General features: G+C 46.9%; 1 protein-coding gene across 2 annotated transcripts in view; it reads right to left on the reverse strand.

The window, feature by feature from the left end:
• KSR2 (kinase suppressor of ras 2) overlaps window positions 1-3,137 on the reverse strand; it is a 187,356-nt gene extending 184,219 nt beyond the window's left edge. For both annotated transcript variants that reach the window (XM_087880196.1, XM_087880197.1), the window contains exon 1: window positions 2,833-3,137. In XM_087880196.1, coding sequence (XP_087736322.1) covers window positions 2,833-3,012 — 180 coding nt within the window. In that variant the 5' untranslated portion in view covers window positions 3,013-3,137. The remainder of the gene's footprint in view (window positions 1-2,832) is intronic.
• Between the last annotated feature and the right edge of the window lie 8,434 nt (window positions 3,138-11,571).

The following is an 11,571-nucleotide window of genomic DNA, read 5'->3' on the forward strand; positions in this document are numbered from 1 at the left end:
ACGAGAAGGTTTTTGTGGCTCCCGGTGTTTTCTTTTCTGTGGGAAACGGGTCCAAATGGCTCTTTGAGTGTTTAAGATTGCAGACCCCTGCTCTGGGGGAATGAAATTCCATAGGGAAGGGGCAGCGGTAGGATGGCATAGAGCTGGGGCGGGTGGACCTGCCGGTTGAATATTTCCGCTACCGGTTCGGGCAAACCGGTCCAAACCAGCTGTATACCACCTCTGGGAAGGGGCCGCCATCAAGAATCACCCATGTTCAGTGGCGGGTTACACCTGGCGTTACCACCGGTTCTCTTCGTGCATGTGCTTTGTGCGCGATCGCCGTGCACATGCTCACTTTGCTCGCACGCATGCCAAACTTGCACTGCGCGCAAGTGCGTTAGGTTTCTGCCCATCTGAGGTGCGGCAATCCACTCTGCCGCGCCTATCAGCTGGGCTAAAAAAAGAAGAAATAAAGGTAGGAATAACGCGGGGGCGGGTGGGAGGGCCCAGCTCCCAAACAAAGAGAACCAGTTCGGTGACGTCACATCGTCACCGCTACCAGTTCAGCCGAACCGGGCTGAACCAGGAGCAGCCCAGCACTGCCCGTGTTGCATAAAGAAAGAGGAAATTGCAAGGGGAAAGTTTCACCAAGCACGTGAGATGGGGAAGGGGGGAAAAAAAGCATTTTTTCTCAAAATTTTAGGTCACCCAGGACTCGCTCTTGCAATTTGGGGTGGCCGTAGGAATTGAATCAATGAACAAGAACATTTGCTCCGATGGTAATAAAACATGTCCAATTGAAACAATTTGAAAAATAAATCACGATTGGGTTCTGCTGCGGCTGTTTTCTCAAGCTGCCAAGCAACGGGACCCACCTCCAGAACCTGGGGGTGGGGTGGGGTGGGAAGGTGAGATTATCCCCCTCCTCGAAATACAGGCACTTCCAACAGGGAGGAGGGGGAAGATGACACTGGAACCAGAGGGGGGAAAAAAATCCAGGTAGGAGAAAAGACTACTAATTGTGTGGTGCTCAAGAGTTACACAACCGTTGCAAATCTTGGGGAAGAGTCAAAGGATGAGTAGAGAGCGGGGAGGCTTCTGTGAACAGCCAACCTACCTGGCCTGGAGGGAAATGAATTGTGATGCACTGAGATTCAACAGACAGTCCAATGGGGCTCCCAGTTTGCAAATGGGAGCCTCTTGGCAGTCCCCCTACAGAGAGATGCCGCCTTTGAGTTAAAACTACCGAAATTCAAGCCGGGGTTAAAAGTACAAGTAGTTCTTGACTTACGACAGCTCACTTAGTGAACATTCAAAGCTACGACCGACGGCACTGGGGAAAAAAAGTGACTTCTGCCCCCTTTTTCACCCCCAGGACCATTGCAGCATCCCCCACGGCCAAGTGATTTAGATTCAGGATGCTTGACTCACATTTATGACCGTTGCAGCGTCCCCGGGGTCGTGGGACCGCCTTTGGCGAACCTTCTGACAAGCAAAGTCACAGAGAAACCGGATTCGCTTAACAACCTGATTAGGATCAGGAGGTTGTGAGTTTGATCCTAGGTAGAGGCAAATGTAGGGTCTCCTGCTTGGGCAGGGGGTTGGACTAGATGACCTGCAAGGTCCCTTCCAACTCTGTTAATCTGTTCCTGTTCCTAGTAATTTAACAAGGGCAGCGATTCACTCAACGAAAGGTGGCAGGAAAAGACGGCACAATGGGGCAAAACTGACTTCACCGATTTCTCACTCAGAAACGTAAAATTTGGGACCTCAATTGGGGTCGTAAATTGAGGACTACCTGTAGAGGTTTTCCCCATAACACCAGAACACCTGCCATTGCGTGGACTCCTGGAGACCTAGTCAAGCCAGGTCTGCAGGGACTCCAGAGGCCCCCTTAAGAACCTCCTACCACTTAGATCTGGTCCCTGCCACTGTGACCACGTGGGGCAAAGCCCCCTCCCCTCTTTCGGCTCCCAACAGGGCTTCATTATTACTCTCGGCGGCGGCACCCCCATCCAATTAACCGCTCAATGAGACTTTCCTGTTTCCCCACCCCTCCCTCCCTCTCCCAACCCACCCCCACTCCATAGATACCAGTTTATTTTTAACTCCCCCTTGCAAAAAAAAAAAAAAAAGGGTGGGTGCCTTTACTTATTACCATGAGGGGTGGGGAAGATAGGAGAGCGTTTCTGCATTTGGGCGCCTCTGGCTCGTAATGGGAAGCGGGCAGCGGGGTGTGAGGGGGGGTGGAGAGCGGGAGAGACATCATAGAGGAGGAGCGACTATACTGCCCATGTCCGGTGGAGGAGAGAAAAACCGGGATGGGGAGGGAAATCATCCTTAATTCAGTGGTCCAGGAAGAGGGAAGAGTAGTCGTAGTCTCTCTCTCCCTCTCTCTCTTTCTCTCTCTCTCTCTCTCCCTCTCCCTCTCTCTTTCTCTCTCTCCCTCTCTCTTTCTCTTTCTCTCTCTCTCACCCTCTCCCTCTCTCTCTCTCTCTCTCTCTCTCTCTCCCTCTCTCTCCACCACCCCCCCACCTTCGCCGCAAGCCCGCATCAAAAAAAAGGGGGGGGGAGGGAAAGCGAGCCGCCTGGTTGGGGCACCTGCAAGACGCACGCAAGCCTCCGCGGGCGCTCTCGGCCGCCTTTGGCTCATTTCACACGCATGCATGGCCAGGACCCCCAGCTCGGCCGTCGGGGCTGGGGTGGTGATAGTGGTAGAGGGGAGGGGAGGGGAGGGGAGGGGAGGGAGGGAGGGAGAAGGGGGGCCTGAAGGCACACCTTTCTACCTTTCTACCTACCTACCTACCTACCTAACCCCCCCTCCTCCCACCCACCCACCCACCTACCTACCTCCAAGGTGCGGATCTCCTTCTGCGTGAGGTCGTTGGACGTGGCGCATTTGGTGCGCAGCCCCTCCAGGTTGGAGATGCTGATGTCGATCATGTTCTGGACCAGTTCGCACTGCTGCAGCGCTTTTTGCAGGCTGAGAGGAGGAGGCGGCGGCGGCGGCAGCATAGCGGCCTCGTCCATCGCTCGCGCCTCGGTCGCCGCCGCCGCCGCCGCCGCCTCTTCTTCCTCCTCCTCCTCCTCTTCTTCTTCCTCCTCTTCCTCCTCTTCTTCTTCTTCGCGGATCAGAGGGACGAAGCCGCCGCTGTTGCTGCCCCCGCCGCCGCCGCCGCCAGCGGCCCGCTCCCCCCAGGAGGCGGCGGCCCCGCGGCCGCCCCCTCCCCGCCGCCCCCACCGCGCCAGCCCTCCACCTGGGTGGCCGGCCCGCCCCTCCGGCCGCTGCCCCGCGATCCTCGCGCTCCCCCGCCTGCTCCGCGCAGGGCAGCAGCAGCAGCAGCAGCGGCGGTGGCACCGCTCGGGGAAGAGAGGGGCGAGGTGGGGGGGTAGAGGGGAGCCCCGAGGCTGCGGCTGGCCTGGATGGAGCTACGGGGAGAAGAGGTATTGGGGGGGGTCTGCGCGCTCTCTCCCCCTCCTCCGCTCTGCCTTTGCCCGTCGGCTTGCCCGCAGCAGCAGTAGCAGAGTCCGCCCGGCTCCCGCGCGCCGCCTGCCGCCTTGTCAATCACGGGGGCGCGCAAAGAGGCGACGCGGGGAGGGCTCGTCGTCCGCGTCCCCGCCAGGCAAGGAGGGCTGCCTTGCCTTGCCTTGCCTTGCCTGCCGCCTCCAGCCAATTGCCTTGCCGCCAGGAAAGCCCTTTCCTATCTCCTCCTCCCCCCCCCTCCCCACCACTCCACCGCCTTCGAGGAAAGGGGTCCTCCAAGCATGTGCAGAGTGTCCTCCGTGGCCCCCGAGTTGGGGAACTGGAATGGGGGTGGGGGTGGGGGAGTCAGTGGATCTCTTTTGTATGGGGGACAGGTGCTGAAGGAGGCTTCATTGAATGGGTTTCATTTAAAGGGCTGGGGGGGGTGCCATCACCCTCTAGGTCAGTGTTTCTCAACCTTGGAAACTTGAAGATGGGTGGACTTCAACTCCCAGAATCCCCCAGCCAGCGCCCCAAAAAGCCTCGAAAACAGGGCAAAAAAAGCCCCCAAAACGGGCTGAAAAAAGCCTCAAAAACAGGCCGATTCTGGGAATTGAAGTCCACCCATCTTCAAGCTACCAAGGTTGAGAAACACTGCCCTAAGTCTTGTTACAAAACTACATCTCCCCACATATCCTTTCCCTTTGGGCATGTTGGTTGGGGTTGCTGGGAGTTGTGGTTCAGCGCCTCCAGAAGACCACAACCTGAACTGGAGGGGTGAAGGAGTGACAGCTTGAAGTTACAACAGCACTGGGGGAAATAAATAAATAAATAAATAAATAGATGAAATAGATAGAAAACCAAAGCTCTGCATGGACAGCACTTGAAAAACATGGAAGGAAAATGGGATGACAGCTTGACATGGGCATGGCGTAAGAGGGGAACCATCAAGAAAGAAACGGAAGGTTTAATACTCTCTGCTCAAGAACAAGCAACTACAAACTAAGGCCATGAAAGCAAAGATACAAAAATCCACCGACAATCCAAACGGCCGACTTTGCAACGACAAAGTCGAAACCGTTTCACATTTGATGTGTGAATGCAGCAAAATCGCACAAACTGATTACAAAGCTAGACACGACCGAGTTGCTAAATTAATCCACTGGCCATTATGTAAAAAATACGACTTTCCTGTATCCAAAAAGTCATGGGAAGATAAAGTGGAAAAAGTTATCGAAAATGAGACAGTGAAGATCTTGTGGGACTTTCGAATACAGACGGATCGTCATTTGGAACATAACACGCGGGATATCACGGTTGTTGAAAACCGAAGCGTACAATTTATTGATATCGCGGTACCAGGAGATGCCAGAGTCGAAGAAAAAGAACTGGGGGAAAAAATAACGAAATATCGCAACCTGGCCATCAAAACTATACGGCTATGGATGAAACATGTAACAGTGATACCCATTTGTCATCGGAGCACTTGGTACTATGTCCCAAGAATTTTACAAAACACATCAAGAAATTGCAGCTTTCTGCAATAACACCAGCGGAACTGCAAAAAACTGCGCTACTAGGAATATCGTACGTCTTAAGAAGGTACTTGGTTGATACCTAGGACGCTGGCAGCAACCCGTATTAACCATTAGCACCAGTCAATGGTATTTGTGATGCATTTTTAAATGTTCAGTTGACTGAGTTCCATGTTTCATGAATAAAAGAGATAATAATACCAATAATAAATACAATTTCCTTCTTTCTCTCGAGATATATGAAAGGGAGACTTAGAAGAGTCTGCTGAACAGGTGGGAAAGGGATGAGTATCTACTCTGATGATCACTAACAACCTGTAAGAAGAGTGAACCTTGGACTCTGTGGATGCAAAGCAGGTGTTTTGCCACTCAGCCACACCTCTTGTGGTGGCATAAATTACAGGGGAATGGTTTCACTGGAGGCCCAGTGTTCCACCTCAAACAGGTAGAGACATAACTGGAACTGTGCAAAGTTTCACCTACCCCAACCTGGGCCCTTTCTAAAATGCAATTCTTCTACCCAGTTTCCCCGAAAATAAGACATCCCCTGATAATAAGCCCAATTGGGCTTTTGAGCACATGTGCTAAAATAAGCCTCCCCCCAAAAATAAGCCCTCCCCGAAAATATTTAAACGCAGAACTGGAAATCAGGCAAGACAGCAAGAGGAGTCCCATCTTGCTCCATGCGCCCCAAAATAATAAGACCTCCCTGAAAATAAGGCCAAGCACTCATTTTGGGGTTCAAAAAAATATATAAAACAGGGTCTTATTTTCGGGAAAACGTGGTAATTCCAGAGTTTCAACAAATCAAGAGTGAGGATATAACCCGTTCTTAACACAAAATAAGGATTTATTATTAATATTATTTTGCTTGCACACATTATTCTTAACATGGAGGGAGAAGCACAGACCCGAAAAGTTTCATACATTCTTCCAAGCCCCGTTTTAATCATAGTTTGCTGCATAAACCACAATGGGCTGGACTTGAATGCCATATCGGTGCTATCTTTTGGCTTTGTGAGATGTCAAAACCCAATCTGTATAATCACCATCTGTGCAAATTGCTCCTACAAAGAGCAACGGTGCCCCTTTCTTTATTGAGCAAATGTATTTATTTTAAAATCTTTATAAGACCTCCCTCCTCCAAAAGCCGATATTAAGCTCTCAAGACATTCTCAAGTGGGCAGGAACCCATGCTTTTCAACCTACCGTATTTTTCGGAGTATACGACACACCGGAGTATAAGGCGCACCTTAGTTTTTGGGGAGGAAAATAAGAAAAAAAGCTGATCGGCAGGTGGATCGGCCTCCCGGAATACCTCCAATCAGCTGTCCCCAGAGGTGAATTTTAGCAACAGGTTCCTTGGTTGTGAGCTCTGTGCCTTGCTTTTTTTTTTTCTCCTTTTTTTTCTGCCTCTAAAACTTCTGAAACTTTTTTTCGGGCCTCTGAAAGCCTCCGAAACAGAGCTTCAGAAAAAAAAGCCTCTGAAGCTCTGTTTGGGGGCTTCTTTTCTGAAGCTGTGTTTGGAGGCTTTTTTTCCTGAAGCTCTGTTTGGGGGCTTCTTTTCTGAAGCTTCTTTTCTGATGCTTTTTTCAGCCTCTGAAACCTCCATTTGAGAAGCTGGGCAGGGTTACATTCAGAGTATAAAACACACCCAGATTTTCACCCTCTTTTTTTGGGGAAAAAGGTGCGTCTTATACTCCAAAAAATATGGTACCTACTCTTTATTCTCCATGGACTTCCATTCGTTCAGTTTACATCTCCTTGGTCAAGTCTGTCAAATGCATATATGCAGGTTAGTCCTCAACTTACAACCATTCATTTAGTGACCGAAGCTACATTGGCACTGAGAAATGGGACCAATGGCCATTTTTCACACTTAACGACCGTTGCGAGCATTCCCTGTGCTCATGTGATTAAAATTTGGACGCTTGGCAACTGACTCGTATTTATAACAGTTGCAGGGTCCCGGGTTCCCATGATTCCCCTAGAAAAGCGAAGTCAACGGGGAAGCCAGATTCACTTAACAACCCTGTGACTCACTTAACGTGCAGGGATTCGTTTAACAAATGTGGCAAGAAGGGTCGCAAAATGGGGCAAAACTCCAAAACTTTCTGGCTAAGGAACAGAAATTTTGGGCCCGTTTGCAGTCGTTAAGCTGAGGTCTATCTGTACAGACATGTTTCCTTGGTAATAATAGCTTTCTTGGGAATGTAGCAATGAATAAATCTATATGGCAATAACTAAATTAACGTGGTGGCAGATGGAGAGGAGAAGCTGCCTGATTTCTCCTGGGTCACTGCAATCTGGAAAAATCAACATAGGAAATTTCTCTGCCTGAATTTGAGAGGTATTATTACTCTCTAAGGAGGCTTTCATTCAGGGGTATCCAACCTTGGCGACTTTAAGACCTGTGGACTTCAACTCCCAGGATTCCCCAGCCAGCATGTCTGTGGTTGACGTCCACAGTTGAAGTCCAGAGGTCTTAAAGTCACCAAGGTTGTCGTCTTCTTCTTCTTCTTCTTCTTCTTCTTCTTCTTCTTCTTCTTCTTCTTCTTCTTCTTCTTCTTCTTCTTCTTCTTCTTCTTCTTCTTCTTCTTCTTCTTCTTCTTCTCCTCCTCCTCCTCCTCCTCCTCCTCCTCCTCCTCCGTTTCTTCTTCTCCTCCTCCTCCTCCTTCTCCTCCTCCTCCTCCTCCTCCTTCTTCTTCTTCTTCTTCTTCTTCTTCTTCCTTCTTCCTTCTTCTTCTTCTTCTTCTCCTTCTCCTCCTCATGCCATAAGTAGATGCAATCTACCTAAGTAGATACAATCTTCAACCAACTTCTCTTTTGAAGCGTCAAGTGTGAAGGCTTCCCTCCGTTGGCTGCTATATCCAAGGAATGTATGATTTTGCTTGGCAAAGGAAGGAACAAATGAGTCAGAGAGTAAGGCCGGCTTACATCCAAGAAAACGAATATTCCCTTCCCTCGCTTCTAATACATTCTTATCTAACATGTGCCTGGGAAGCCCGCAACCATATCTCACTTGAGATAGGTACCAGCATGTCATGATTCCTGGTGGAACATTTTTTGTCAACAGTGAAACTTTAGTCAGAATTCGGTGTAGGAGTGTAGGGTGACTGAGCTGTGTTTGTGGAAATTCTCAAGGAGACGCTAAGCTTTGAGGTTTTGGGTTATTTTTTAAAAAAAAAATGTTTGTGGTTAATACTGAGTAGAGATCACACAATATAAGCAGTGCCTTGCCAAATATGGTAATCTGTTCAACCTGTTGATGGGATTAAAAAGGGGAGGGGAAAAACTTTGGGAGAGATTATGCAAAGCAGGACGATGAAAATTGTCAAAGTATTACAGCATCTTTCTTCAAATGAAAAGGCTGAATATGGATTTAGGAAGTAGATAAACTTCTCTGTCAGCCTGGGGTCATGACTGCAGGTTGTCCTTGACTTACAACCATTTGTTTAGTGACTGTTCAAAGTTGGAAGAAAAAAAAGTGTTTCAGGATTGATTTTCACACTTAATGACCATTGAAACATCCCCGTAATCACGTGATCAAAATTCAGATACTTGGCAACTCACTCATATTTATGACAGTTGTAGTGTCCTGGGGATATGTGTGATTACCTTTTGCAACCTTCTGGCAAGCAAAGTCAATGGGGAAGGAATAGAATAGGAATAGAATTCTTTATTGGCCAAGTGTGATTGGACACACAAGGAATTTGTCTTTGGTGCATATGCTCTCAGTGTACATAAGGAGAATAAAATACATTCATCAAGAATAAAAAGATACAACACTTGGTGATTGTCAAGGTTACGAATAAACTATCAAATCGTACTAGGAAACAAATAAAAACAATATAATTGAAAGATATAAGCAACATGATTATAGTAATAAGTGGGAAGAGATAGATTCTAATAAGGAAGAGAAGAATAATAGTAATACGGTCTTAGTATATTATTTGACAGTGTTGAGGGAATTAGTTGTTAAGCAGAGTGATAGCACTCGGGGAAAAACTGTCCTTGTGTCTAGTTGTTCTGGTGTGCAGTGCTCTATAGCCTCGTTTTGAGGGTAGGAGTTGAAACAGCTTATGTCCAGGATGCGAGGAGTCTGTAAATATTTTCACAGTCCTCTTTTGGACTCGTGCAGTATACAGGTCCTCAATGGAAGGCAGGTTGGTAGCCATGGTTTTTTCTGCAGTTCTAATGATCCTCTGAAGTCTGTGTCTGTCTTGTTGGGTTGCAGAGCCAAACCAGACAGTTATGGAGGTGCAGATGACAGACTCAATAATTCCTCTGTAGAACTGAACCAGCAGCTCTTTGGGTAGTTTGAGCTTTCTGAGTTGGCGCAGAAAGAACATTCTTTGTTGAGCTTTTTTGATGATGTGTTTGATGTTTATTTTTTTTTATTTTATTTATTTGTCAAGAATGTATTAAGTAATATATATAAGTATAAGCATGAATTGAATACATAAAACAGATACAAATACTATCTTAATAAGGGGCGTGCATACTCTTATGCACGCCCCTTATTAAATGTTAGGTGTCCATTTTAAGTCTTGAGGTATGAAAATTCACTTAACAACTGTGTTACTAGCTTAACAACTGCAGTGATTCCCTTAACAACTCTAGCAAGAAAGGCTATCAAATGGGGCAAAACTAACTTAATAACTATCTCACTTAGCAATAGAAATTTGCAATTCTGTTGCAACTCTGACCTTTTATCTGTAACCCAAAGAACAAAGCACCTGGACTTTTTAATATGTATTGCAACAATTATCCATAACAATACTTCTAGTGTTTGTGTGTGTGTGTGTCTTGCCTCAAATGATTCATATTCAAATGTGACATAAATTCAGACCACAAAGCTTGTGCCAGAGCAAGTTCTTAGTAATATATGCTTTCATTCTACATGTATTTTTCTTACCGTATCTGTAGGGGAAAAAATGCTGTCTGGGTTTTTACCGGTGATTTCTTCATCACTTTCATTCACTCAGTCAATTTTCCCCTTCTGTTTCTCCGCCGTGTGGCAAGTTCAAGAGAGGCTGGCAACTGGAAGAAAGTGATAGATCTTTATGCAGTCCATCGTGGGATGGGAATAAGTAGCTGGAATCATTGATTTTATTAACCTGTAACATGCCATTTTATTTTTATTTTATTTTTATTTATTTATTTGTCAACCATATATACCAGGTAAAAGTATAAACATAATTTGAATACGTGAAAAGAATAAGAGTAAAAAGGAATATTCAGACAGGGACAGTAGGCAGGCTGGTGCTCTTATGCACGCCCCTTACAAGACCTCTTAGGAATGGGGTGAGGTCAACAGTAGACAGTTTAAGGTTAAAGTTTTGGGGGTTTGGGGAAGAAACCAGAGAGTCAGGTAGTGCATTCCAGGCATTGACCACTCTGTTACTGAAGTCATATTTTCTGCAATCGAGTTTGGAGCGGTTTACCTTGAGTTTGTATCTATTATTTGCTCATGTATTGTTGTAGTTGAAGCTGAAGTAGTGATTGACAGGTAGCACATTGTGGCAGATAATTTTATGTACTATATTTAGGTCAGACGGAAGTCGGCGTAGTCGAGTGTGCTTAAATCACCTTTTCCAATTAAGGGTTGGGTTGAAATTAGTTAAAAGTTGGAAATGCAATATTTAGGTGGAGGTACTGACTGACATAGAGTTTTGGGCCCTATTTTGTTAATCCATGTTAGGATACGAGGTCCGATTTCAGCTTGTGAAGGTGGAGTTAAATTGCACCCTGAAAATGTGGATTCCACCAAGAACTCTGGGCTTATTCTGCAAACTCAAAAGCATGTCTTCTTCCAATAGGGGAAAAAAAAAACTCTTGTTTCATCTTATTTAAAATCCCCAATGGAAAACCTAGGTCAGCTCATACGCAAACTGGCTTAATTCTGTCCACGTAATGGAAATCCCAATTAATATTTCTCCATGGATTCAATATTCATTCTGTGTTGTTAAGAACAAGAGTTTTCAGTTTCATAGCACACGGCCTTATTATTTTGCTGGCTCGTTTCTGTTTTCCTTTTTTTTCTTCCACATCGGCTTCACCTTCTTCTCTTCCCATTTTGTTATTATTAAAATCTTATTATTAAAATTATAAAAATTGAGGATAAGAAGAAGGAAAAAAAAAACGCCACTGGCTCTTCACTTCAACGCCAGGTTTTCCCAATAACGGTATGTAGGTGCTTCGCATTGTTTTTTTTTATTGCCCTGGCCTTCATCTTTTTTTTAAAAAAAAAATGGACTCCCCCATTTTAGAAGGCAGTTCTGGGATCTCCTTGTGGTCTCCCATCCCTCGGCTCAGACTCCAAGCCCAAACAAGAGCCAATGCTGCACAGCAGGGCTCCCAGGAGGCGGTTGCCAAGGCGTCAGAGCCTTAAAAGTCGGGCGTGTGTATCACTACAACCCACCCGCGGGCGAATGGAAAGCGAGGGCGGTGCTGTTTATAAACCAGCCGGTAGGCCTCGGCCTTTCCCGGCCGTCACTTTACAGTGCAGGCCGCGCCCCTTAGCGACCATCCGAAGAGGCCTTAGCAACGCGGGGGGGGGACGGAGCTCCCGCGCGGAAGTCTCGCCCT

Source organism: Pantherophis guttatus, chromosome 17, assembly GCF_059756535.1.
Source record: "Pantherophis guttatus breed Tessera chromosome 17, ASM5975653v1, whole genome shotgun sequence".
NCBI lineage: Eukaryota > Metazoa > Chordata > Lepidosauria > Squamata > Colubridae > Pantherophis > Pantherophis guttatus.